Raw genomic sequence first — 27,419 nt, 5'->3', positions numbered from 1 at the left:
ACTACTTTGCGAGACACCACTACCGCCTGATGATATTGTGGGACTTTTCTGAACATGTAGCCTAGCGATACATACCGTTTATGACGATTCTTGATTTCGATTTACTAGGATTTCCTGCTGTACTGATGTCTGTAGTGGTGTGGTTTACATACATGCTGGCCGTTGTGTATCCAATCGTACTCCTCACTTGGACGGGGTGGTATCAGCCTCAGACGAAAGCAAACAACCTACATGACAGCATAGCGATAACGAGCAAGTGAGCCCAAAATGCTCAGCTGTTTTGCACGTCACACCCTGACCCATCCGCGACAATCAGCGGCGCCGCACGCGCAGAACCTTGCTCCTGGGGGTATCTGGTCTTTGCCCTTGCCTTTGCCTTTTGTGTACGAAGTGGCGGCTTTCGGGTCGTAGTCTATCGTGAGCTCGGTTCCCGCAGGAACTGCTCGTGTGGTTACGATAGCCAAGTATGGTTGATTGACCTATGTCCACACCGAGGATAATCAGAGTCCAGGCAGTAACTCTACTGGGTAAACGCACTTCCGGTATCGTATCCCAGATGACGGGATATACACGCGCATTGGGCTCACACGAGTGACTGAAATTGCATCCTATCAGTTTGTTAAGTGGCGAAGAGAAGGCGATACTTGCTTCAGAAATCGAGTCCAGTTCCCTGAGAAACGGAGGAATAAATCAGCATACTGTACTATGAGGATAGACAAAGACCCAAGCACACTCACCGTAGATGTATGAGTCGACAGAATAAAAATGGAGCCCCTTTGCATCTTCGCTGCCATCCTCATGCACATCCAGATCGAATATGTATGACTTGTGGTCGTCCGAGCGCTGATGAGCTTGACGGCGTGTTCTGCTCCCGGTGGTATCAGCACACCTTATCCGAAAGGGTGAAGTGGAGAACCACTGCACATAAGCTCCCTGCACGGTCGGTATCAATGTTGATCCTTGCATAACAAAAGTGGAGTTCCTCACCCAGTATATACTCCGAGCACTTTTCCTCTGACAAGATCAACTGGACAGCGCACCCCCCACCCGCAATCTCGTGTCCTAAAAATTTCGATTGGAACCTCGCGTGGAGTCTGTGCCACACGGTTTGGGCATTTTCTAGTAGTGTAGCAGGAACATTTCTGCATAAGGTCAGAATCAAGATGTCATCACATCGAGCGGAAACGTGAACCTTATTACATTCGATCACCTCAACTCCAGGGGGGACGTTGAACTTGAACAGGCCCTGCAAGCAGGCAACTCGTCAGGCTATCGTAGGAAAGGACGCGAAATGTCGAGCCTTATCATCATACGCAAATTCCCTCTCATCAAACTCATTCGTGATTTCTGATGGATCTTGACATCCACATACCCATGCATTGGTACAGCCGTTCTCGCAGTCGCAACTTACAACACAATCAGTCATATCACTGACTAGGACTTCCGGGGAGCTGATAGTTTATGAGAATGGGCGTAAATGCTGCTGCTAGTCGCACGTACTGGACATAGCAATATTCGCGATAAGTGAAACTTTCCAGGCCAGGCGGGATGTCTTCATCGTTTACATCATTGACAATTCTGACGGGAGCTGCACCAAAGCCCCTTGCCACGTTTGACCATTTCTCCTGTAACTTGGCACGACGATCTACGATGGGTGGTAAGGGGGATATTATGCGTCGGGGGAGGGGCTTCATTGGACGTTTCATAGGCTCCAGTGCTATGTCATTTACAGCAGGCGAAGCGGATGAAACCTTCGCAGTAGAGGAACGCTGGCGTGAAGATAGCGGGGTGCTTCCAGTGGAAGCCAATGTATTGCTTTTGTTTCGATCGGGGGAGAGGCCAACCGATGGCAATGGAGATGCTACACTCCTGCTCACCTGTTGACAAGAAGTAGTTAGGCAGACAAAATCAACGAAAATGACGGAGAACATTTACCGGAGAGGCTGGTACTGGTCTGTTGGATGTCGATTGCGCGGCATGATTTGATAATGCAGACACTGAAGCCGGCCTAGCACGAAGTCTTGCACGACTTCCAACGGCAGGTTCGTCGGAGTCGCCGTCACCATCGTCGCCTGGACACCGAATGTTAGCCCAACCAGCATACTTCCGCAAACCAACGCGTTGAGCTTCTGTATCCTTCTCTGCATAGCCGTGCCCTCTCTCGGCGTTAAGAGCGTCATGCCATTGCTGAGAGGGTTCGAGTGCTACTGGTATCTCCAAAGACTCCTTTGCCATTTCCAGCCAATTGTTTTCTCGGTTTTTGTTCCACTCTTCGATCATCTTCTCCATGTCGGGTTGGTGTTTTCCCCATGTCGTACTGGTGCCATCTTCTCGATGCCAGTCTGCCCACTTGATCTGTTGGATGCCACCGGGTAAATTGAGCCAAAGATGGAGGCGATCAATTCCTGTGCACGTACTTCATAGCTACAGTGGGTCAAACACACCCGAACAACGATTGAGATACTCCACGCACCGTTTCGCACCGAACGCGTCGATATCGTCGCTCACAATGCCCTTGACGGCCCATTGTGTATCTGGATCGTCTCCCCAATCCTCCTGAGGTGGGGGTGATGCCACCCATATTTTGTCTGGCATGTCAGCTTCTGGTTTGTACGCGCGAAGGGAGGAGGGTCATCATGAAGAGGGAGCGCGTCACATGTAGCGCAACGCATCGTGTGGACACCACTCAATTACTCACGAGTCATTCTCACTCAAGCTCACTAGGTCAGACGTGGGAATGTGGAGATTGCTGAATAACTACAGGGTGACAAACAAATAGTGCACGGCAATATACAATAAGACAAATTACGGGCCTCGGAATGGGGACGGATGCAAAAAGGTACGCTGTACAAGTGAGAAAGTACGCCGTACAAATGCAAGCAGACAAGCAAGAAAAGGTCTTTATAGATCTGTCTGTGGCATGGAACGGAAAAGCGAGAGGAGCGAGATGGGAAATGCGGGTGTGCAAAATACAATGCGTGATGGATGGTAATATATTCGAGAATGCCGGGCCGACGAAGCCTAATAAACGATGATGATTAGCGGTTCGGATGGTGGTGGGGAGGTTAGTGAACAGGTGAGATGGCAAGAAGGCCGGAATCAGCATAGACAGGCATAGGTATAATCCCGCTCGACAGAAGCTGGGAGGGGTTTAATGATGCGATGCATTCGAGAGGGAGCGACTTGAGTTATCATAGACCTGACGGAGAGCCCGAAGCAAAATTTACATCCCGTAGGCGAACGACCTCTGGTAGGGGTCCGTGATGCCGATTGCAGGGAAAGAGTTCACACCCGCGTACGCAGAAACACCAGAGAACGAGCCCGCATGACTATGAGGCGGAGTCAATCCCGGACTGTGATTCGAAGATCCTTGCATCACATAGCCGTCAATCGGGTGTTGTAGAATCGACGCTCCATGCAGTTGGTTCTGTGTAAGAGAATTTTGCCCGCCGTACATGCCGTTAGGATTCGTGTATGCATCAGCGAGAGCAGCGGCCTGGTGCAACTGATGGGACATATGGCGACTAGAGCCATGAGTAGGACCCATACCCATGCCCTGATTGCCGATGGCCATAGTAACAATCTGTTGATTGTGGTGGAATCCAGCACTGTAACCGTCCATATGTTCTCGCTGCAACTTGTTTTGAATGCGCTTGCCGTACGGAGTGTTGCGGATGAGTGGGAGGACGGGGCGAATCCCCTCAACCAAGAGCGCTCGCTGACCTGGCTCTGCGTAATCCAGAGCAGTCTAACCGGAACGGTCGGCTCGACTCGCTTCTCAAGAGAAATTTGAACACGCACCTGCACACAATAGTTGCCGTAAGAGTCCCGCAGCAACTTTTCCAAACGCGTGCGGTTCAGGAGCTCCCCAATCAACATCTTGCGAGTCGAATGTTCTGCAACCCGGATGCACTACAGAACACTAAACACAAACTGCACCCGAACCTAATCAACACATACCTTTTCGATCACGTTGGAGCTGAACTTCTGCACAGACAGAGCACAGACGTTACCAGTGAACTGCCGAATGACAGCGTCGCTGAATCTGTTGTCATTGAGATCAAGGATGTACTGCACAACCTGGATGATGTGCACGATATATCAGGATCAAGTGCAGAACGATAAGCTAGGTACATACGTAGTTGCCATATGGGTCCTGGACGAGCGTGAGTGCGTTGAACGTGATCTCGTTGACCAGCTGGATACGCTGTTGATCCGAGGCGTGATCCACGCAGCGCTGTAGGACACAGCATCCGTGACGATGCGTGGCTACTTCAACACAGTTGGCGGCCACGGCATTATAGATAAACTTCACAAGATGAGTAAGCCAGCAGTCTTGGCGGACAGGGCAGATAGGCGTACCTGGTTATCCTCTGGTGCCAACTTGTTGAGGCACTTCTGGATGACGTGATTCCCGTTGAGGTCCTTGATAAGCACTACAACATGAAGGCTCAGAGCAACGATGATGGAATGGATCTGAGCATCGTATTTGAGGTCAGCCTGCCATCGTCTTGTAAGTGAAATAAGTGAAATCGAACTGGGATCAGACTTGCCTGTCTGCGCGTGGACAGGAAGTCAATCATCTTCTGAACTGCGCGGGTACCATGCATGTTGAGAGAGATGTTGACCAGATCTTGCGCGACCGACTCGCATATCACATTACGCTGGTCGTCCGTGGAGTATTCCAGGAGTTTCTGGCAGAGGTAGTTGCCGAATGGATCTGACCATGAATATTAGCGCTTTGCACCGAATGCGAATCAGGTATAAACATACCCGTCATGAGATCCGCAAAGTGACCAAAAGTCTCCCTAAAGATCATGTCACGGTGCTCCGGAATACCCTCCTCCAATTTCTTCTGGAGATAACGGCAACCATGCTGGTCCTTGCAGAGCGTGGGAATCTCACCAACCAGATCCTCTAAACGTGTACCCGCGAACCTGTTGACTGCAACGATGCCACAATACGTTAGACTTGATAACACAGTGTTCCAAGGTCGACATACACTCTCTGTCCATATCACCACGTTTATGTTTCGGACCGTGCAACCCATTCATCTTGCTATCCGCTCCGGCGGGCCTGCCGTTGATGGCCAACCCGTACCTCGAACCATGATGGTTGTACAACGCAGTCGATCCGGTGCCGGCGTTGACATTATTGATGCGACCGTTGGCCTCGAAGCCGTATGATTCATACCTGCCACTGTCCAGACCACCATTCAGGCCATAAACGGCGTCCACGCCATACTGCTGCTATCAATAAATCAAACCACGCGATTGAAACGAGATACAAAGGCACGCACGTCTTCCAAGCCCGACTGTATCGAGTTGAATGTGATAGGACTGCCGTCATACTGGCTCGCAGACATCCTCGACAGAGAAGGGTTCAGTTCGCTCTCGTCGCCCAAGCGTGAGGCACTCAGCATGCCGTTCAGACCTTGCGCGTCACCAGAGAGCGGAGTGCCCGGTGCCTTGGCTAGGTGCGAAGCAGAATTTGGTATTCCAGGGAGAGGCGTAGCAGGTACCGATCGCGCCGTGGTGATAGACAATGCATCAGCTATGCCTAGCGGTGACCCTCTGCGCGAAGCTGAAAGGCCTTGTGCGAGCCCTTGCACCTGCTGCAATAGGGGAGAGCCGGAAACAGAACCAGTACTAGCAGAAAGATCACCCAAGCCTGCAGACAGGCTCATGGCAGGGTTTGTGACGGTGCGTCGCTCAGTGCGCGAGTTCAATCCATCAACACGGCTATTACCGTTGAATTGGGGCCACTCGGATGGCTTTTCCCGTGTCTCCAGAGCACGCCCGACGAAGGACGGGCGGGGAGGGGTTTGTGAGAGGGGGGCAAGATCCAACGCTGCTGACGACGTGGAAAGCTGCAGAATGATCGATCAGATATGCACATTTCTTGATCACGACACCAACCTTGTTTGAGTAAGCATTCGGATACTTGTCCTCATCAGAAGTTGGCAAGTGGCGCATTGCGTCTAGTATGATCAGTCAGACCAATTGACTATTTCTCATCTGATAAACTCACTGTGCATCTCTTGGTCCAGCTGCTCGTCAAGCATCATACCAGCATTGAACGTAGTGGTAAAGTGCTGGTTGTCGGAGGATCCATAGCGGCCGCTGCTAGAGCGTAGAATAGACTGCGGGATCAAGCCTGATGAGGTGGAGACACGGTCCGCCCGTTCTGCAGCCAAAGCAAGACCCTGCAGATGGCCTGCAAGCTCCTCGTCGTGTTCACTGGCCGACGTGCGCCGACTGGCGGGCATGCTCTTGGCACCACCGGGACGGGCAAAGCTCTGGGTACCCATGTTGTTCGTCTGTATCTCCGGCGAGTGGTTGACGGATGGCGCGTACGTGACGGACTTACGCTTGTCCGACGCAGCAGATCCGACAGCCTTTGACAGGACTTCCGCGTCCATTGACAGGTGAGACAAACCAGAACCGGCTGATAACTCCTCATGAAGCACAGCGTTTACGCGCGGAGGCGTGGTAGGTGCCGAAACGGCCAAATGCTGATTTGGGTCCAGCGGAATGGTGAGGAGCTCGCGAGCCTGCTTCTGCTCAAGAGCACGCATCTGATCCTCGAACATTCTGCGCTGCAAGGCGCGCTGCCGTTCGTGCTCCATGCGTTTCATGGTGCGCTGAGACGATAGTGACCGTCAACGGCTGGCACGTGGAAGGACAAGAATGCGACATACAGCAGTCACGTCAGGTATATTACTGCCATATCTGGCGGCCTAGAGTGGTGGGCGAGGGTGAGTGCAACGGACGAAGCGATAGGCGCGAAACCACTCACCGAATCCGCCAGGTCAAGAAACGCAGGAGGAGCCTGCTTCTTGTCATCAGAGGACGGGCGACTATCGGCAGGGGATGTAGGAGCTTCCAAAGTAGTACTCATAGTGGTTGAAGATACGTGGCGAATACTTTTGATCCGGGGCGGTGAACGACAGAGAACAGATTGAGTAAACGGTTAGAATAGAGAGTGCGAAAGCCTAATTGCACAATGGTAATCCTGGGGTGGGGAATGTGTCGCGAGATGAGACGGAGACGTAAAACGAGATATTGTGGGTCGATATACCTGCCAGCTGATTTTAAGCCCGTCTATAACGACTGATGGTGATACACTTGGCTGAAGGGCTGGTGGGGGTTGCGATGAACAGCTGCGAGGGTGAGGAAGAGATCAAGAGGCCAACCTTGGGAATTTTGATAGCGAGAGGACGAATGAGAGCAGCGTCGAGAGGATATTAGCGGTAGTACACGGCGTTCTGGAGAGAGCACTGGCGAACTCTAATAAATGCGTGCGGACACCCTCTTTTTTAAACCTCCGACTACTACTATACGCGGCCGGGCCCGTGCTAGCGGAGGTCGCCCCTTGAAACGTGGCTGAATATGCCTTTCCCGTCACTGTACCTCCCGCTTCCCCGCCGGGTCCTCTCGATTTCTTCGCCTTTTGCGACCCGTTTATTCGCCTCAGCCCGGTGAAATTTTTCTTACACTGTGTGTATTCGGCGGCCCCGGCTCCAGCTTTTCGGATCCGGCACGCTGCGGTCGCGGTAAACCTTTTAGGATGCCCGATCATGGGTAAAACATGGCCGCGTCCTTACACCTAATATCCTTTTCCTTTCGAATTTCTGCGTCGGCTGTCAATTGCATCTCACAGAGCCTTCCCCCAGCGTCGCCATGCAAACGCTCTCCAATCTAGGCAAGTATTACGGTAATCCGCCCGCCCTGGCCGTGAAAGTAGGTGTAGGTCCAAGCGTGCAGTCGTGCCGTAATCCAGACCAGTCTCGCATACAAACGAATGTCTAGCTGCACATTGCAGACTCGCCACTGCTATACGTCGATGCCGTATATGCACTTGCAGGCCGCATCAACTGTCCGACACGAGGTAATTCCCAATGTTTGTGCGACCACAAGCGACGATTGGCGCATTCCGCGGCACTGGCGGGACAATTCGAGTTCCCGACTGCGAAGATTGCCGACAGCCCACTAAATTACTCAGATTTACCGTGGTCAGATCAACGGAAGCCAGCTGGGATCGTCCATGTCCTGGAAGCATAGCGAGACGAGATTTTGCACCTCTTGTGCACAAGCATCGACACCATACTTCCACCAACATGCAATAACTTGGCATGCGTGAAACATACTGCCCAGCGCAGAGAGCATCATCCCAGGGCAGACACATAAATTCAATTGACTCCGTGTGTCCGTACAGCTGGCACTGCCGCGGGAGGACGTACAGTCTCGTCCACCTTCTCGAAGTCATGAGTGTCCTCCAAGTGAGTATGGCCATCCCCACTAACCTCCATCTTCCCCTCGTCGTCTACGAGGCCAGGTCGGATGGTCCTCCGGTCATCCTCATCATCCCCGGTCGCCTCGGACTCTGCCTGTGCTTCTCCGTTCGATGTGGGAGGTGCACTACCAGACGCGTCTTGCGCGCCTTCCGATGCCTCGGGCACAGACTTGACGGTCGGTCTAGTTGTAGATGGGTAACGCGAGCGAAGGAAGCCGGTGAATGGTGCAAGGTCGATAAATGCGCGGGATTTACGCGCGGTACCGGTATCCGGGATAGACGTCGTAGGGGTGGTGGAGCCGCTAGCGGGTGGAGAGTCGTGCTCAGCGACTGGAACGGTGGTGTTGATAGATGGTAGGCCGTCGGGCTGTGTCTGAGATGCAGTCTCGGACGGCAGCGTGGACGGAGTGAGGATGGGCGACTGTAAGGACGAAATCGAGACTGACGACGATGCGACTGTTAGGCGCGATCTAGGACAATGCTCTTAAAAAACACGTAAGACGTAGATCAAATGTTGCACTCACGGTAGACGCGATGTCTCGTTGTCAGTAAGCGTCAGCAGAAGATTTTTCAGGTTAGGCAGAGTATGCCGCATATCAAGCGCTCGTAAATCCCGGTCACCCATCAGCTACGCAATCCTTCAATGAACAATCAGGAAACAAGATCGAGCAACCTACCATCTCAATATCTTTGTTCAACAGAAAAACGCCATACTCGAACCGGTATGTATCCACACTCCTCGAGAACAGGGGAAACCTGAAACTATCGGTGAGAAACATAAAGATGCGTGGCGGTAAGACTCACATTCTGGGCCCCACCATAGCAGATATGCCATCTTTGATGAGGCTCCTGCTCCCCACACACGTCACAGGATACACAAGGCCCTTGCCCATGTATGCCGCAAGTAACTGCACAACCTGGGCGGCAAACCCGAGTGCAGTTGCAACCGCGTCCTCCGTCACCTCTTTGTGTGAAAGGAGCGATAGAGGTGGTGCCGGATCTGTGGCAGCGAGTGGTATTGGCAGGGGTACGTCAAGGATAGTGAACAGCAGATCTGGCGGCGAAACAAGCTCAATAGGAAATATGTTCGCAAGCGTCGTGATGAGTATGCTGCGCATAGGACTGAGATTGCTTCGAAGGGACGACAGCCATTCCCTAGAAAGAAGATCAGCCTATTGCAGGAAGGAAAGACTACTGGCATGCGCTTGCCTTTCTTCTGCAAGCTCCAATTCCCGCTCAGCCTCTTCCTTCGTGAACTGGGCATGTGACTGTCGAGCCAATGTAAGCAGTTCCCGACGACTTCGGAGGTCCTCCCTGAGAGCAGCGATTCGGTTCCTCGCTGAAAGGGAGTCATTGATCGGTTGTCGTCGACACCCCGATTAGATCGAATGGCACTCACCTCTGTCCGATTCAGTATCTACTGCTCGGGTCTCCTCGTTCAGTTGAGCCACCCAAGCCGTGCGCTCGGAAACTTCGCGGGTCTTTCAGTCAATAAGCTTGAGGCTCACACATGTCAAACAAAAGTAGCCATACAACGCACGCCGAAGCGGGCGAAAAACACAGAAGCTAAGCAAATAAGAGAGATGCGACTTACTGCATAAATCGCACCACCCTTAAGTACCAATCTGTTGATTGGTCGCACGATGCCCGAAAGTGACTCCTGTGTGTCACTGATGCATGTCTGAAGGTTAATGACTCTGACAACAGAATATCGTCAGTCCCCTCAAGAAGTGATAGGGGATAGATACTTGAACAGTGAGAAGGATACTGCGCGTACTTCAGGAGATCTTGCCATCCAGCAGAGGGAACTTCTCTCCTGCGTCTAAATACGCTCGGCTCCTCTATCACAAGTATATTTTGCTCCATCTTCTCTACCAACCTCCTCGCTGTCTCGTCGGAAGTTATGATACCTCCGGCACTCGCAATATTCCGAACATCAGTTTCTGGATCGGAATTGTAACCAGTAGAAGACGTAGGCAGCGGAGACGGTATGCCCTTATTCAGTGAAGGCGCAGGAAGGTAGAACGTCTGGCCTGGGGGTGAAAGAGTGACAAGAAGGGTATTGGATGGAAGGTGTGACGGGTGGGCCACGAACTACAAACGAGGATAGTCAGACAAGATAGCGGAGGTGATGAGAGAAGTTATACGAATACTACTTACATCCTCGGGTAGGGGAACTAGGTTATCCAGTTCAAAGTCCCACCCCTCCAACACTTTCCACTCTGACAGTTCACCCTCTCTCTCCTTCTCCCTTCCCTTTCCCTTGACATCCGATGGCTTCAGTGGTGTTGACCCTCTGTGTGCCTTGACCGGACTACTTTCGGCCACCCGCTCTTTGTTCTTACCTCGTCGCTCTCTGCCGGAACACTCGTCGTTCGTTCCCGTTTGAGCAGATGACCATCCAGGCCCACTCCCGACACGTCCCCATACCTCTATATGCATCCTCGTCCCACTGACATCTGCGCTTGAGGCAAATTCAAAACCAGATCGCGCATCGAGCTGAAAATATGGGTTGGTGGAAGGTCTATGGATGGGAGAAAGATAGTCCGGTGCGGGCCACGCGTGCTCTTGTGAGGATAGAGCATAGCCCGGTAACCGTGAGTGTTCGGTCTTCGGTAGAAGTGAGGTAAGGGGAGGTGGGATGGGAGAACGCTGTCTTTGCGACGGTGGCGAAGACGGTGTCTTGAGCGCCCTCCCGTTCGGAAATGATACAGATGAAGCCTTCGAGTGAGAGCTGGATGCGCCATTCCGCAGGTTCGATGAAGACAGAGTTACACTCCGTTTACTCGGAGATAGCGAGCTTGACGAAGCGGAGACGGTATTTCGTCGGAGCGCCGCCGAATCCGGTTTGCGAGTCGGGCATGCAACCCGTTCTCGACTTGACGACGACTTCAAACTTGGTGTGGGCGATCTAGAGGAAAAGTTTTCATGATGATCGGCTTGTCCTTGATGTGCACCATCCAACGCATGTGCAACCGGAGCGGTCGGAAGACGGATGGTGATGAAAGTCTCGACAAGGCGGGACTGCAAGACCTTTTCCAAGCCGGTTTGCGAAGTATCTCGCAACAGTCCGGAAAAGCTAGCAGATTTGGAAGTCCCTGGCTCACCTGAAATGGCTGGAGAGGTGAAGCTCGCACGCGCAGCCGAAGATGCGACAGATATCGTGCGTGGACGGTGGAACGGTCGCACCGTCGGCACTGCTGCAGTCACAGAGTATCGTCTTCCAAGCGAGGGGCTAGAAGGAGAGCTCAGTCCACTGGACATACTCGCCCTCGAAGTCGTCCTCTTTCTGACGCCGAACTCGGTAGTATGGTCTGTCTCATGCTGCCCTACCTCTGCTTCAATTCTCACGGACGACAAGGTAGTGCTAGATGCAGTCGAAAACCTCCTTCCGTGTTTGCGACCTATCGTGACGTCGAGGTCGTCGGTTAAATGACCATGAGAAGTGAATTGCGGCTGTTCTGAAGGCTGCTTCAGAGCAGAAGCAAAGGCATCGCGGACAGGGAAAGGCGTTAAATTGCGGACTTGAATCGACGAAACATGTCGAATTCGACGCTACGTGATGATAGCAAAAAGGTTAGGTCACGCATGTAGGATGCTGGGGACGTGCTGGGGACGTCAGGGACTCAACTGGTGTCAATGATAAACTGGCCTCGTCAAGGTGTAAGTCAGAATGGTTCCAAACGCTTTCCGGAGAGCCATGCATGATCTTGCCGCTTTGTTAGAGTCAAGATGTGGATACGAACGACTGCGATCGCTGCAACGGTTGTGGCAGTGCCAACACGCCCCAAGTGCATGCACAGAGACTTAAGCAGAACTAGAATAATCTAGACGAGAAGTAGAGTAATGTGTCGATGTGGGTGGTGTCGTCGCAGGGAGTCGACCGGGTATCGTGGAGGACATCCAAAAGTGTTGGCTGTGAGTGAGAGAACTGCTCCATGCGCGTCCGACGGCTTGAACCGCCACCACTCCCTCGTTGTCCCTGTCGCTCCTGCGCACTAAGTACCAGCGATCTCATTCAGGCTGTGCTGTACGATAAAGAGCCAGTACTTGGATGCTTTAGACGCCACATCTTAATATGCCGCCAAAAGGTCATGCTCGCAAGGCATCCAGTGCAAAGGATGCACCTGCTTCAATCAAAGCCGCCAAACATGCAGCTATGCCACCCCCTCCTGTACCCCCACCACCTCTCGCGATTCTAGAGGCTGAGATGAATGCGCTTTCATCGTGTCTGCGGGCGAGTTTTTCCGAATTAATGTACGTCCTTTTCAGCTGACTGGCCTCTTGGTTAGAATGCTACGGTGAAGACTGGCCAAATCTATGGCTTCTATGCCGATGTCAAGAGACTGTACGTTGCTTAGGTGAATTGTTGGGCAAGGACGAGACTGAATATGTTCTTAGTGGCGTACATAAGTACGCACCATACCCACCCAGCTCTCTTACCTCGGGTCTTGGCCGTGAGATTGAGAAGTATGATCAGCTGTGCGATGCCATGGAATCACATCTAGTGAGTATTGCATTTCAGTTCCATCCTACTCCGGTTAAGGCGTTCTAGCTCCGTGCGATCACTGTCCTACGACGCGACATATCTCGCGAAGAGCGACGGATTGAAGCTGAGGAGGCAGCGGCGTCAGCTGCGAAGAAAGCCCCTCCACCTGTGGAAGACGTTTTCGTGCCGTCCGCGTCGACGCCGCCCGGCTCGCCTTCCCCCAGCTTAGAGCAATCTTTAGTCGCGTCGAAACTCGGGCTATCTGCGACTCCTCAGTCGGCGAAGCCCATCTCTGCGCGCAGACAATCTACCATCTCTCTCTCCTCACTACAGCGCCCCGTGTTTCCCCACAAGCTCGATCTATCTGCTGCGGCTCTCAGGATGAATCCGGAAGAGATTCTCCGCAGCGGGCTATCTTCCCCTGTTACTCTCGCGCCTAAGTCGTCGGCGCGTGCTCTTCCTCCAGACCTTCTTGTCGCTGCGCTCAGCGACGCGTCGGGCGGACATATTGACATCGACCTTACTGCAGATATGGACATGCAGCCCGTTGGGCAACAATCCGAGACGGACCCTGCACTGGGGAGCTCAGCAGACAAACCAATTGAACTGGACCTCGACATGGACATGGACCTGTTCACTGGCCCTGCTGATGTCGGCACCGGCGAGAGTGGGTCCAATCTGTTGTATCAGCCTGGCGCTCCGGGAACAGTCGCCGGCCGTGCTCAGGCTCAATCTGACGACATGAAAAAGGAGGACGAGATTGGGATGGATCTACTTGACGCATTTACTTCTGCGGGTGCCTCCGGGGATGGAGGTGATTTATTCGCCTCCTTAGACGGGCCTTCGGAGACCACGAACACCAGTGGCATGGAACAGCTTGCCTCCACCCCGCGGACAGTGGGCGCAATTGCGACCCCGTCCCCTGGATCCATCCTTGCGAGCTTTGGAACCTCGGGACATGCTGATATTTCCTCATCAATGTCTTCGCTTCCTAATGGACACGAGACCTCATTTGATCTCAATAATATCGATCTGTTGTCTTCCCATCTGGACCCTGGATTTTTCGACGAACATGGCACAGGTCCGGACATGAGCATGATGGAGATGGCGCATCTTTTCAGTATGGATACCATTGAGACAGAGGTAGGTGGTCACCTTGATTAAAGATTATTTTGTGGGACTTACCACTACATCCCAAACAAGAAAACGGCCAGTTCTTCACAAGGTGCTGGTGGAAGCACATGATAGGAGATGCCCTGACACTGAATGCTGTATACCGTATCGTGTATATTATTATTAAGATAGACATTTGTACGAACAGCACATAGCGTTCAGGATCTTCGAGTTTGCCGCCCCGCCTATGAGATGGCTTGATCACGAGCAGTTGCACTCACGCACGTCCACCCTTCTTCTTCTTGTTCACCACCTTGAACCCGCCCCACTCGTTCTGCGCCGGCTTTGGCTGCGCTTTCACCACTTCCGCGATGGACGGGGTCTTACCGGCGGCACCCACAGATGAGGCCCCCTTCGGACGCGACGATGCGTCTGCTTTGCGCTTGCTCACAAATTCTGACGCGAACCGACGGCCGTCGAGAGTGGTGCTGCTAGCATAGATGAGATCGGAGATGATCTCTACCGTGGAGGAATCAGGATCAAGCGGGAATGACAGCAGCATCGACGTGATTTCCTCATCTGAGAGCCAAAGATAGTGTTAGATCGATTAGCGTTGGGGCCACAGAACAACAACGTACAGCTAACACTGCCGTTCAGTCCCTTCAACGAGTCACTTAGCCACCTCAAAAATTCCTGCGACGGTGGTGACGGTGTTTCGTCGGCTTTCGATGACGCACGATTGATTGGAACGGGAGCTCGAGGAGAGGACGTAGCGGGTACTGTTGCTCGAATAGTCAAGGGCGGCGTAGCGACTACTGCAGCTGAAGTGCTAGGAACGACCTTGGTAGAAGCCGAGGTCGAAGCTGGAGGACGAACAGCAGCAGGCGTTACACTAGACGTCTTCCCACCAGTGCCCACTGTGGTCCAAGCTCCGCCAGATGGCTGAGCAGATGAAGAAGGCTGGACGCAAATCAGTAATAGGAGGTCAGTTACGCGATTGGACTCACCTTATTGGTTGTCTCTGCATAGGCTCTCCTCGCCGCGGCGGCAACCGTCTCCTTCTCCTTCACAGCCTGCTTCTTCCGCTTCTCTTCCTCCTCTTGGATCTCCTTCATGGTCTTCTTTGCTACGGGTGTCTTTGGTGTATTCGTCCAAACAGGCACATTGGACGAGCTGGAGAAACCAGTAGATTCCTTGGCAGCAGTAGGAGTTAGACGAGCCGTTCCAGCTTGTGACGTCGGCAAGCCCCAGGAGGTCGTGAACGTCAGGAACTCTTCAGTCTGCGAAGGAGTTCCAGCAGCGGCACGAGCAGCACGCTCGCGTTCTCTTTCAGCGGCCTTGCGCGCTTCGTACTTCTTTGTCTCTGCTTCCTGGATTTCCCGCAGACTCGAAGCAACACCAGAAGGTTTTGATTTCTTGTCATCTTCCATAGACCATGCTGGCTTATGTTCAACAGGCTGTCCTGGCGAAGGTGGCTGTACAGCGGTAGACGGAGCAGTAGTTTTAGGAGCTGGCGCTATTGCAGTAGACTGTGTCGGGGCAGAAGCCTTGCGACTGGGTTTCGGTGGGCGGGAAGGCTCAGCTGGAGTCAAGGGAGTAGTCGATGGCGCTGCCGTCGTGGATTGCGACTGCGCATCACGAAACGCTTCGACGATCGTCTCACGCTGTTGAGAATTAACATCGATCGGAACATTGGGTGCGTGACGCTGGGTAGTATCCTGTTGCTGCTGATTGTGTTGTCCGAGATTCGCAACGGTAAGATCGTTGGGATCTCCTTTCCACCCGTCGCTGACAACGCCCTGAGAGGCAGCATACCATGGTGGTTGATTCGTCTGCAGAGCGCGGTTGAAAGGAGTTTGAGGGAGTGTGGGTACACTGGAGATAACAGTGTTGCTGGCTGTGGGAAAGGTCGGGTCGAAGGGACCTGGCCGACGGAATGCTGGAGGCTCCTGTGGAGCCCAATTTGACTGGGAGCCGGCGTAGGCAGATGGTGCGAAAGAACGTGGGAGCTGCTGGTTGAGAGGCATGGCGTGCAGAGAGGCTTCAGCCTGTCGATCCGACATAGCTTGCAAAGAGTGACCATCCGGTGGCAATGAATATTGAAGAGAGGTATTTCGCGGAAATGACTGGCCATTTGATTGGAAAGAGGAAGCGTTTCCATTGGCGTATGGGCCTCCGAGGCTAACACCTAAGTGAGAATCGGATCTGTCAATCAACGCAGCCCCGTCGAACACATCACGATTCATCGTGCGCGACTGGTTAGTGAATCCACCAATGGTTCCAAATTCGCCGTTAGTGAAGCTCATGGACAAATGTCCACCAATGGCATTCTTCTCATAGTTTCCATTCGATGAAGACCCGCCATCGGCTGTAGAGGCACCGTAGCTGGAGCTGAAAGGACCGACAGAATCAGCAGAACTAGTAGTTATGCCATCCATGCCTGAATATTTGCGCAAGAATCAATATTGGGAAAACAACTGCCAACGCAACACCCACCACCAAAACCAAGTCCATCAGCCACTCTTCCAGGTGTGAGGTTCGCGTAGGATGTTTGATCAGCTAACGTTGGATCGAAGGTATCATTCAATGTCGCTCGCCTCCGGACCATTGGGTCGGCGGCGAATCCTGCTATTAATGATCCCGCTGAGGCATCAGAATAGAGATGGTCCGTTGTGCGCCCGTCAAAGGAATTTGGGTCGGGGGAGTTAATCAGGAATCTTGCCGCACCAAAAGAGGACGCAGGCGAGGCAGACGCACTATTGGGTCCACTGTGCATAAACGAGTCTAGTGTTGAGCCTCGCCGGGACATAGTAGGGACAGGCTGATAAGGTGAACTTCGGTCTCTATCCGGGACTGGACCTTCAAGTAGAGGATCTGGACGACGGGGAAGGCCAGGAGGAGGGACCGAACTTATAGCGGGTGTAAGGAATATGGGACTACTCCCAGCGCCACGCAACATCTCGCCCACTGACATCCACTCTGAGTCTAGATGTGTACGCTTCATGAGGAGATTGGGTGAGAAGTAACCTTCATCATGCCAACGCTGCATAAGATCCGCACGGAACGGCCCTGATAACATATATGAGATGGCGGAAAACCAGTGTGAAAGGGCGACTCTGAACCTTGTATTTGACCCTGAGGATCCAGATAGGACCACTCAACACTGGTTAAATCCGTGAGGCCTAGAGGAGGCTTTGACATCATCGGGTCTTCAGTGATCCCAACGCCATTGGCTACACCTCCATCACCTTGACCTGCCAGAGATAGAGATGCCATACTCCCGCTAACGTTGTCCGCGGAAACCGAACCCCGACCTGTAGTGGCTATTGGAGGATCGGGACGTGGGCTCGGTGTAGGTTGAGCAGCTGCATTATCACCACCACGAAGGTGTTCTGGACTGGGAGGAGCACCTCCTTCCTCTTCTTCCTTGATGTAAGATTCATTGGAATCACGTCCAGCATCGCTCGTGTCCCTCTCTGGACGTCCGGATGATGTTCCGCCAGGCTTTGCCAAGGCGTCGGAAGCTCTACGCCTTGACGACCATGACTCACTCAGTACACCATCGAAACCAAGAGTCTGTCCGATACGAGTCCTAGGAGAAGGGAGTCCAGTTTCGCGCGGCGAAGCCAAAGGCCCTTGCATGGAAGATAAGGATAATTTTCTGGGAATTGTGAGGGGTTGCGCTTCTGCTCGCGGTTGTTTAGGTTGTATCCAGAGAGTACGACGAGAACTCACCTGTACTATCCCGCCTTCTGCCCACGAATCCGCCCAGACGTTCACGCATGGGGCTACCAGCTCCAGACGTTGTATGGTTAAGTTTCGGGCGATCTCCGAGAGAAGGGGTGGCGAGAGGAGACAAGTAGTCTGTAGATTGACGTCGGCGGATCTCAGAATTCAGCGATCCCGCGAAAATCTGCACGTTCACGGCGATGAGTTCACGCCGTGACCGGAAACATACGGAAAGCGGTGATTGACCTTCTTCTCCACCTCGCCCATTTCCTTGAGCCCAATAGGATCGCAGCCCACCTCACGAACAATCCCCTCCCACCTCTCCACCTCTAGGCCCAAGCCACCTTTGCCACCACCCTCCTTATAGATGCGGAGCAATTCTTCCTTAGAATATCGGAAGGGATGAACGACGTCGCGTCGTTCCGGCTGGGGGTTAGCAGTAGGAGTGACCAGCGCAGAGTATGTAGACGCTCCAGGAGGTACAGGCGAGCTCGCGAGAGGTGGGGACGGCGCAGGACGGGAACCTTGCTTCGTGCGCATCCACTCTGGACCAAAGTGCATCATGGTGGTGGTCATTTTGGTGACGACAAGTTTTGCGAAAGGTCGATGTGATTGACACAAATGCGGCGTAAAATGATCGCTCAGTTAGCTGGCGGCGCGTACGAGTAGAGGAGAATATGTGAAAGTAGCGATCACTAGACCTGACCCCAATTGTAACCAGAGAATCTACACGCGGCATGACTAACCTCAGGGCCGGCGCGCCGCCGCCCCGCAAAGTCCATCTCCTCATTTTCTACACGTTTTGACGGGAGAGTGCTGCAACCCGCAACATGCAGTGACATCGACACAGGTGAGACGCCCTTGCAATGACATTATCAAAATATGTCAAAAAATATGTACACTCCGTCCCATCGCTCTAGGAATATACTCGCCATTTGCTTACAGGAATTGCTGCAACCACGAGGTAAGTTGAATGATCGATGATGCATTAGGCGAGCGAAACGCACCTTGGAGTCTACGCGCTGTGGGGATCATGTAGGAGATAACGGATAACAGGCCCAAACCTAGACAAATGCCCGAGACAATGTAGTAGCCATCCTGTTCGGTGACACATTCCCCTCCTAGTTCGGCACATGATGTCTTCCCGTGTTCAGAAACACACTCGGCCGCTATAAGGGCAATGAGCAGACATCCTAAGAATCACGGAACAATCATGTACAAACCTTTGACAGATAAGTCATGACCAATTTTACACGTCGCGATACTGAAGAAATCGACCCCTGCACGGCACGGCCATTCAGTCATGAACCTAAAATAGACAGAACCGACATACCCTTGAGAACGAAGAACTTTGGCCACGTTCCACCGAGGTTGGAGAAAGTATTCAAGAGCTACATTGACGGTCAAGCGCGAAGCCAGCGTGCATGGAAGATGGCACATACGGTCATGTATGTTCCACCAACAACTGGGTCTGAAATGCGGGTATGGAACGCGGAGATACCGCCGAATTGAATCGTACTGGAGAAGGTCGGGACATTTACTAGGACTCGCGTTGTCAAGGACGGTCAACTTACGATGAGAACGAACCCGCTACGGTCTGTACAATCAGCACTATGAAGAAGCCAGTGGAGATTGGTGGTTTGGGGAAATAATACACGATTAGTGTGGCCGTGAGAGTCAGAGTCAAGCGGGGCCAATAAGCATACGTCCACGCTCGCAGAGGCTTTTCACCACGAGACCATCTTCCGGCGAGCCAACCTCCAAATATTTGGAACGGGAAGTCTATGAGGACGGTAACAGCCAGGTCTTCCCGACCCAGACCTTTCTCCACCATCTTGAGTTGGGAGACAGCATCGTTTGCTTGGAAGCCAATCTTAGCAAATAAGTGCACAATCAATAGAGTCTGCACGTCTACACAGCAAATTAAGCAAGGAAACATAACTGAAAATAGGTCAACGTACGTCGCAATTTACAGATTGTCCACATGTCCAAGTAGACTGACTTTATGCTGATGTCCTCGTCAGAAGTCTCTTTGCCCTGGTCCATTGATAAAGATCTCAGTGTAGCATGTATATTGGACCCTGGGACAATCACTTGCCTCTCTCTTGAATAATAGCCAGATTGTGACCAGAAATGAGGCTGCACTGCAAAACAAGAGGTAGCCGCTCAAAGTCAACCGGGGAATATGCCATTTCTCGCTGCAAATAATTAAGCGAATTTGATAAGCCAGGTAAACAATTACAACGCACGCGAAAGCCTCGCTGTTTAAAGCAAGGAAGACAGTATATGACAGTAGGTACCCTGAATTGAGACCTATTGTCTGGCAAGTGGCCGCGTAAGGTAGGTTCTCTTCAGAGAGCAGGGTCAGAGCCCAGCCTGACAATTGCATCGTCAACATGGAGACATCGAAACTGAGTTCCTAGCCTTTCCCTCACCGTCCACCGCAATGTCTGCATTGCCAAGTCAGTACGAATATTGCGATGTCGAGAGAAGAGGGTGAACCTTGTGTTGCAGAAAAGAGCACGAGGCCGGTGAACGCCGCCGTCAACTCGTATAGATGTTCTGCGGGCTGCGACGAAATCAACGGGGCCCGTCAACGATCCCAGAGAAAAGAAGACCGACGTGTTCCATCATCTCTTCGGCCCGGAATGAGAGCGCGAGCATTATGGTTCCAATAATTAGTTGCATGGGTATGATCCAGGACTTGCGACGACCGAAGGAACGGAAGAACATCGAATCAACGATGGGTGACCATAATAGCTTGAGAGAATATGGATAGCTCGACAAGGAAAACACAGCAAGTTGCGAATAAGATAAATGTTCACGTAGAATGAATGGTATCGACCCTGTACCGCTTGGATGAGTGAGGGTGAACAAGGTCTATACGATCCCATACCTAGAGCAAGTCCTAACTGCATGTATCGTGTGAGCGAACATGATGACGGGAAAGAGCATCAAACTCACGGGAAATCCTTGTATTAGATCTTTCCAACGCGTTTAGTGACACATATGCAAAGAAGAGAAGTGGCAGTCTCACAAAGAATGACTAGCAACACCATCGCACTCGTGTCTTGCACAGGATGTTTCACACTAAGCAGTGATTCCCCAACCGCGACGCCATTCCCCGCCTCCCGCCGCTCATCTTCATCCAGTAGACTCAACTCAACTTCATCTAGTTGCCCGTCTGACGGTGTCCACCTATGATGGCCACTTCGCGGCGTCTTCGGCGTGCGCGGCAGAATTTGGATGCTCTCCAAGGATGTGGAGAGAGCTTTGGGGGGCATTTCCTCGTGGTCGTCTGTATGTGAGTTGTCTTGTTGAACCCTCTGGCGCCGCCTGGGATGATGGGGGGGATCGTTTTGATGAGTAGTCATGCAATCAAGTACTGTAGTGAAACGACCTATAGGTTCAGTCACGCGTCAGAGGCCTCGCGAACTGAACCCGCTTCGGCGCTTAAGCGTTTGTAACGTGTCACGAAAGAGGATGTACGTGGCGGGCGCCTGCGCCTGAGTCACAGGTCACTCCTAAGATAGACCCAGTTCAAACCCGACCACTATCACGTGACCCATTTTGTCACGCTTACATTCTTTTGGCGGACGAGAAGGAAAGAATTTCTTATTTCTCAAGCATCATCACCTTCAAGGTAAAAGTAGGACCACAATCTTATTAAGAATATTTTGCTTCAAATAATTGTGGTCTCCGACTTTTGAGAAATCTCACACACTGAGAGAAATAAGATAAAATTTTACAATATGGACATGTTAAGTAATTACCACATTTCTTGCCTGTGGCGACACGATCCTTCTCCACTTTCATGGCGAAATGAAAGCTCGCGCACCGGCGCTCTATTGCAAACCTCGGGAACCATGCAAAAAAAAGAGTGTGCCAAAGACAGGATAGTGAAAAGGAAAACAAAGAAAATGTGAGTAAGTTAGTGCAATCTAGGCTTACAATACTCACCATTACTACAGGAACCACCTTCCGAACTTCTCGCCCAGACCGCAGATAGTTGCGGGGATACATCACCTGCAGATAAGCAGTGCACGACATCACACAGTGCCAGCGCCAGGGCAATACCACCGAGCACCGGCACTGGCATGCATGGGCCACTTGCATTGGAACTCTCTGGCCACGAAGGTGTTGTGGAACAATATCAGATTCAAAATGCAGAGGACACTATGACTGTACCTGATAATGCCAGTGCATTCCCTACATCCAAATCACATCCCTACATACCTCCACCCACCATTGAAGATGCAAATTCTGCTTTAAGCGACATACTGGCATTGCTCCGGCCACGGCGGAAAAATGGAAAGGGAACAAAGCCATTTGATGGTGATGATTTCCTTCATCGGCGCATGGAGCAGATGAGAATGTTGCTGTGGTTCTATGTCAGTGGAGAGCCACCAGCCTGGATTGATGCATCATTCAAAGTTGCATATGCATACCAGAAAGGTGACTTCATTGCAAAGGCTTTGCGCACGTGGACACGATCATTCTTGGCTGACCGGCATAACCTTCCAACCAATCCATATGGGAAATGGAACAACTCAATGCTACAGAAGGGGGACCTAGCATCAGCAATCGGAAGACACCTGCAAAGTATTGGCAAATATGTTCGTGCTATGGATGTTATGGAGTTTGTTAACAGTGCGGAGACACAGAGTGAATTTGGACTCACAAAAGGTATTTGTCTCTCAACGGCCCAAATGTGGATGCATGCAATGGATTACCGCTGGCGCAAGACCCCACATGGACAATTTGTTGATGGACACGAGCGTGCAGACGTTGTCAATTACCGGCAGGAAATATTTCTGCCATTAATAGCCGAGCTGGAATATAACGCACGTCGTTGGAGCCGAGATGGTCTTGAGGACATTGATCAGAACGAACCTCGACCTCGTAATTGCCGTATGGTGTTTTGGTGGCATGATGAGTCAGTCTTCTATGCAAATGATCGTCGCTCAGTGCGTTGGGTGCACGAAACTGAAACCGCAGTGCCGCAGGCAAAGGGAGAAGGCGCATCAATCATGGCGGCAGACTTTGTCTCGGCAGACTATGGCTGGGGGCGCTCTAAAGATGGGACCAGATCAACCCGAATACTTTTCAAACCGGGAAAGAATAGAGAAGGCTACTTCACCAATGAACGTATCCTCGAGCACTGTACAATGTTGATGGACATAGCATCAAGAGACTATCCAGATGATGATCATGGTATAATACTCGACAATGCACCAACTCACCTGAAACGCGCTGACGATGCACTTTCCGCTCGCAAAATGCCCAAATTCCCACCAAAACCTGGCGCTCCAAACTTTGGTGTTATGACAAATGTTATTGGCGAGAATGGCAAACCTGTATATGGCACTGATGGGAAGATCCTCAAACGATGGATGCGAATGACAGAAGGAAAGTTTGCAGATGGCAGACCACAATCCTTGTACTTCCCACCTGGTCACGAGCGCGAGGGACTCTTCAAGGGTATGGCAAATATCTTGGAAGAACGTGGCTACAAGGGTGTTCAAAATTTGAGATATGAATGCCCCAGTTTCAAATGCCCCCCTGGACAGGAAAGATGCTGCTGTAGAAGAATGCTGTACAACGAACAAGACTTTCGAGATGTCGAGACATTAGTGGAGACTCACTGCAAAGCTCGTGGTTTCCATGTGATCTTTCTCCCGAAATTTCACTGTGAGCTCAATCCTATCGAACCTTGCTGGGGATTTGCAAAACGTGTATACCGCCAGTTCCCGCCTTCAAAGTTGGAGGCCGATCTTGAGCGCAATGTGGTCAAGGCATTGGATGCAGTCCCACTCGAAAGCATGCGACGGTGCGTTCATCAATTCTGATGTGATGTGATGTGACTCAGATCACACACAGCTTCTACACTCGCGCGCAACGCTTCATGGATGCTTATCGCAAAGGTTTGAATGGTAAGCAAGCTGCATGGGCGAGCAAGAAATATCGCGGCCATCGCATCCTCCCAGAGAGCATCCTCGAGGAACTTGAAGCTGCAAAGATATAACTTATATTCATAGTTCAACTATCTTGTATACTTTCATTCTTGTGTATATTCACTATGTTTCTACCTCATACACTGAGAACGCTGACTCATTTTATGTCGACGCTCCTGCCGCTGTCGTGCGTTCAGTGCCTTTTCGGGACTTATCCAGGCGCTAAGTGGGTTGCACGTGAGGTGTCACAGTGTGACGATAGTGGTCGGGTTTGAACTGGGTCTATCTTACCTATAGACCACCACCACCACCACCACCACCGTTACTGTTACCGTTACCGCGCCGACACTACAGTCTGTTCACAGTGGCAATCCTGCCGTGACTTGTCCCGCTCACGGTGGGGTTCGACGCAGGGACTGCCGGTGCCAGAAAATATTAAAACCACATCAGCCCCTATTATTCGACATTTTGACGTTCACCATCTGATGCTTTTGCTTTATTCTTTTCTCTTCCTCAGTGCACTGTCAACTCGGTGCCATGTCCTCTGCATCCAGGAGACTCTGTCTCAATAGGGGCTCCGACTGATACACACCATTCTCGTGCGATTGCGATGCCTCTCAGTGCCGTTCTCTCCTCTCCTATCGATTTTTCGTCATTCAACTTTCCATCGACCCCAGTTGCATTGGAAGCAATCACCTTCGCAAGCCCTCTTGCAGTACAACATCATCTGTTGTGCACCTTGATTGGTGACCATCTGATGACTGGCCATCATTGGGAGGACATGGATCATGGATCATGAAGGATTGAAGTTGGAGCCAGTGAGTTTGTGAGGGCTGCATTTGTATTCATGCGATTTGTGCCGTGGATGACTGGGAAGAATGATGGACTTCATGGCTGCGGGACTTCGGAATGCTTACAGGTACTTTAAGGAGAACAGGTGCATAGCGAGCTTCAGCAGAGCTGCAGAAGGACTTTACTATTGCATTACTTTACTTTACTTTACCATACATACTTTAGCTGTAGCTGACGAGGTGCCTTTCTGTACCTAAGCCACGTAGTTGGCGTAGTCAGCTAATTTCATACATTTCCACTGAAGAAGAAAACATGTCACAGGTCACAAACTGTGAACCTAAGGGCCTGATCGGTAGCTCGAGCACCTAGCGCTATTTTGAAAATACACCTGCCAAACGACAAAAAACGGTTTTTTCCTTAAAATTGGCACGTGCTGAGAGTTTGTGACCTGACGTGACCAGTCTGGGTTGTGCCCAGAAGCACCACGGACCGATCTGTGCAAGTGGTGTAAAATTGTCATATTTAGCTAGTCTCCTGCTCAAAGTGCTCTCATCTCCCTGGCGACATGCACAGGCGACCCACGGGTGGCGGTGGGCGCCATGCTCGGAGGTTTCGGAGGGTCTTCCGACCTGTCACCACTCGTCACGTCCGGCCTTTTCCGCGGTTTCTCCTAGCGCAAACTCATAGACCTCGGGCTACCGATCAGGCCCTAAGGTCGTTTCACTACTCCCAGGCGAGTAAATGACGCGCTGCACGTTGCAACAAGTCCAGCCGAATGCCAATCTTCACCTATCCTGACGAGAACTCAGGCAAGTGAAATCAGTATGCTCTACAACGCTGAAACGTGCGTTACGACTCTTATATTCGTACCTATCTGTAGTCTGCCGACAGCTCGGGGATTAACGCCTCCGAATTGAATTGACCATCGCGGACTCAGATTAAAAGTTCGAGTTCTATATTGTCAAACGTCAGACAAGCAGAGAGTGGTACATTACATTACTGAGGGCGGTACATAATACATAAGACCGCTCCCAGAACCTTTGACCGTTTACTCAGAGGTAACCTCAGTTCCCGTGCAGTTGAGTCCAATCGGGCCGTCCGTGCCTGACCCACAATCTGCCGCAAACATGCATCAACATCTCAACGACACCGAGAAAAATAAGGGCGATCGCACTCATGTATCCCGAGCAACAAATATTATAGAAGCCCTCATAGGTCGGCGCTGCGCTATGACACCAGAGGAAAACCGTCAGGATAAGATCAACATATAGACAACGCGGAAACAGCGCACCAAGATACGCCAGCTTCGCATAGAGTGCCCACTAGAATGCTCTCGTCAGAGACGTACACGCCACAGTCGTTCCAGACGTAAGCATCGTCGCTGAACGGCTCCAGCTCCTGGCAACACAGGGAGAGTGGGCGGGGCGCGACGCATTGACTGGACGCGGACTGAGCCAGTGCGAGGGCTATGGGCAGTGAGAGGAGTGCAAAGGCGAACATACTGAGGATGTGTTCAGCGAGACTGCGTTCCCTGGTGAACGAGGAGAGGATTTATAGAACTGTGGCGAACGAAAACGCGCCCAGGTACGCACACGAACGGCTTCCAGGTTTCACAATGATCGAGGTAAAATCCCTTGAAGTACTTGACAGGGCTCTGCACAATGTGCCAGGCGTCAAAACCAGATAAGCGGTTCCAGATCGTACGCAAGCATGTTGGGTATCTCCCCAGAGCAAACAAGTGAACGTGGCGACAAGAATATAGACGCATGTTACACCAAGTCCAGTGGAGTGATATTCCTAATATCTCCTGCCGAGTAACTGTCCCAAAAGGCTCAAGCTAAGTGAAGTTAGCAATCTGAAACGAGCCTGACGTCTCCTGCTCGTACCTATCTGTGATCGAGTAACTATCCCGACAACTCGGGGTTAACGCCTAACATTATCAAGCCCATACTGGCTGATGACGGTAATAGATGGCACTTACCTCACACCCTCTGCGCTTCATAAGATTGCAGCAATTCAGGTAAACACTGTGCAGGTTCACATGCAGGCCAGCAAAAATACAGGGACTCGAGTACATTCGACCGACTTTATTGTAAGTGCACTGGACGTACGTACCACCTCCGATCGGAAGAAAGCAGACAGCGAAACAAGCGCGCACAATGACCGGGGCAATCACGGATGCCAGCGTCGTATCAATCCGCTCGTAGCTTGCCAATGCAATACAGTCAGAGACATGTCGGAAGGAAGCCAGGAGTGAATGAGTTAGTCCGACGGGAGCACATAGAAGAAGCTTCGAGTCAATCAATCATCACATGGGAGATCAGACCCGCCACTGGCAGTAGATAGGAACTGCCTATATTCGTCGCATGCCGGGAAGGGAGATCTACGAGCCGAGGGAGAAAATGCTCGAGCGTCCTAGATAGGATGTGCACTCACGGAAATGAAGGCTTCTCGTTCGTAACGCAGGCTTGAAGCAATAAGTGTAGCTTTGAGGCCCGAAGAGCGAGCTTCTTGCCTCCTTCAGCGCTCTTGTGCAACGACCGAGCACCCAAAACTTGAAAGGACGAACGCCCACCCACATGCCTAGCTGTATGCTTCAGCTGCCTAGAAGCCCACAGCACACCATCGAAGCACTGTGATTAGATTCCGAGTGGTGTAGTGGAGCGGCTTCACTCACGCCAAGCCTTCTTAGTACAGCCACTTGGTGAGGATCTTGGATCTGCTTCCGCCTATCCGCTTTGTGGCAGGCGCTGTGTGCTGCTACATAGCTGCATTACTTACCTGGGGGACGGATTTGTGTCTCTGTCGGCATCACTACAAGCGAGAAAGGGGACAATGGGCACGTGGCCGGCAAGCTCCGAGCTATTTTCGCGCAGCCACTGCGTCTATCAAGGCGACCACCACCCTGCTTCCGCCAGGCCCGCTGGGAACACTCCTTCGTGGCCACGCCCCGGATTCATACTGAGAGCTCTGCCACGCCTTTCTCTCGTTCAGTGGCCCGGCCTAACTCAGCGACGCCCCGCTTACTTTCTTCCTCTGACACCAGG

At 51.9% G+C, this 27,419-nt stretch overlaps 7 protein-coding genes across 7 annotated transcripts; 1 reads left to right on the top strand and 6 right to left on the bottom strand.

Annotated features, from left to right (window-relative positions):
* Nucleotides 1-287: 287 nt before the first annotated feature.
* Nucleotides 288-2,705, bottom strand: SCP_0114190 (Histone-lysine N-methyltransferase, H3 lysine-9 specific; the record flags this gene model as incomplete). The annotated part of the gene is made up of 13 exons (XM_027753642.1): nucleotides 288-479; nucleotides 538-595; nucleotides 649-670; nucleotides 738-865; nucleotides 925-933; nucleotides 988-1,142; nucleotides 1,193-1,246; nucleotides 1,301-1,451; nucleotides 1,501-1,877; nucleotides 1,936-2,355; nucleotides 2,418-2,424; nucleotides 2,474-2,600; nucleotides 2,699-2,705. 13 exons carry the CDS (start codon nucleotides 2,703-2,705, stop codon nucleotides 288-290), a joined length of 1,707 nt encoding a protein of 568 aa, XP_027609443.1.
* A 518-nt stretch (nucleotides 2,706-3,223) lies between these two features.
* Nucleotides 3,224-6,900, bottom strand: SCP_0114180 (hypothetical protein; the record flags this gene model as incomplete). Its single annotated transcript, XM_027753641.1, has 13 exons — nucleotides 3,224-3,748; nucleotides 3,802-3,912; nucleotides 3,961-4,080; nucleotides 4,139-4,309; nucleotides 4,363-4,500; nucleotides 4,554-4,720; nucleotides 4,774-4,944; nucleotides 5,003-5,249; nucleotides 5,300-5,869; nucleotides 5,919-5,980; nucleotides 6,031-6,643; nucleotides 6,701-6,739; nucleotides 6,799-6,900. The coding sequence occupies 13 exons, from the start codon at nucleotides 6,898-6,900 to the stop codon at nucleotides 3,224-3,226; spliced, it is 3,036 nt and encodes a 1,011-aa protein (XP_027609442.1).
* Nucleotides 6,901-8,191: 1,291 nt separating this feature from the next.
* On the bottom strand, nucleotides 8,192-12,001 carry SCP_0114170 (hypothetical protein; the record flags this gene model as incomplete). Its single annotated transcript, XM_027753640.1, has 11 exons — nucleotides 8,192-8,254; nucleotides 8,306-8,765; nucleotides 8,820-8,923; nucleotides 8,973-9,051; nucleotides 9,100-9,450; nucleotides 9,505-9,634; nucleotides 9,695-9,776; nucleotides 9,890-9,992; nucleotides 10,073-10,389; nucleotides 10,456-11,850; nucleotides 11,927-12,001. 11 exons carry the CDS (start codon nucleotides 11,999-12,001, stop codon nucleotides 8,192-8,194), a joined length of 3,159 nt encoding a protein of 1,052 aa, XP_027609441.1.
* A 372-nt stretch (nucleotides 12,002-12,373) lies between these two features.
* Nucleotides 12,374-14,029, top strand: SCP_0114160 (hypothetical protein; the record flags this gene model as incomplete). The annotated part of the gene is made up of 5 exons (XM_027753639.1): nucleotides 12,374-12,532; nucleotides 12,588-12,643; nucleotides 12,697-12,802; nucleotides 12,851-13,927; nucleotides 13,988-14,029. The coding sequence occupies 5 exons, from the start codon at nucleotides 12,374-12,376 to the stop codon at nucleotides 14,027-14,029; spliced, it is 1,440 nt and encodes a 479-aa protein (XP_027609440.1).
* Nucleotides 14,030-14,174: 145 nt separating this feature from the next.
* SCP_0114150 (predicted protein) lies at nucleotides 14,175-18,190 on the bottom strand (the record flags this gene model as incomplete). The annotated part of the gene is made up of 7 exons (XM_027753638.1): nucleotides 14,175-14,476; nucleotides 14,536-14,857; nucleotides 14,905-16,337; nucleotides 16,394-16,966; nucleotides 17,020-17,583; nucleotides 17,633-17,810; nucleotides 17,873-18,190. 7 exons carry the CDS (start codon nucleotides 18,188-18,190, stop codon nucleotides 14,175-14,177), a joined length of 3,690 nt encoding a protein of 1,229 aa, XP_027609439.1.
* Nucleotides 18,191-18,542: 352 nt separating this feature from the next.
* SCP_0114140 (Uncharacterized membrane protein) lies at nucleotides 18,543-20,910 on the bottom strand (the record flags this gene model as incomplete). Its single annotated transcript, XM_027753637.1, has 15 exons — nucleotides 18,543-18,577; nucleotides 18,634-18,795; nucleotides 18,850-18,906; nucleotides 18,960-19,017; nucleotides 19,069-19,144; nucleotides 19,201-19,537; nucleotides 19,588-19,663; nucleotides 19,725-19,824; nucleotides 19,876-20,002; nucleotides 20,062-20,076; nucleotides 20,129-20,195; nucleotides 20,249-20,472; nucleotides 20,523-20,538; nucleotides 20,591-20,610; nucleotides 20,664-20,910. The coding sequence occupies 15 exons, from the start codon at nucleotides 20,908-20,910 to the stop codon at nucleotides 18,543-18,545; spliced, it is 1,617 nt and encodes a 538-aa protein (XP_027609438.1).
* A 4,510-nt stretch (nucleotides 20,911-25,420) lies between these two features.
* SCP_0114130 (hypothetical protein) lies at nucleotides 25,421-25,872 on the bottom strand (the record flags this gene model as incomplete). Its single annotated transcript, XM_027753636.1, has 3 exons — nucleotides 25,421-25,488; nucleotides 25,547-25,599; nucleotides 25,664-25,872. The coding sequence occupies 3 exons, from the start codon at nucleotides 25,870-25,872 to the stop codon at nucleotides 25,421-25,423; spliced, it is 330 nt and encodes a 109-aa protein (XP_027609437.1).
* Between the last annotated feature and the right edge of the window lie 1,547 nt (nucleotides 25,873-27,419).

Source organism: Sparassis crispa (assembly GCF_003851025.1).
Source record: "Sparassis crispa DNA, contig_000000F, whole genome shotgun sequence".
NCBI lineage: Eukaryota > Fungi > Basidiomycota > Agaricomycetes > Polyporales > Sparassidaceae > Sparassis > Sparassis crispa.
Note: the sequence above shows the minus strand (reverse complement) of the source record. Positions and strands in the feature narration are given on the sequence as shown.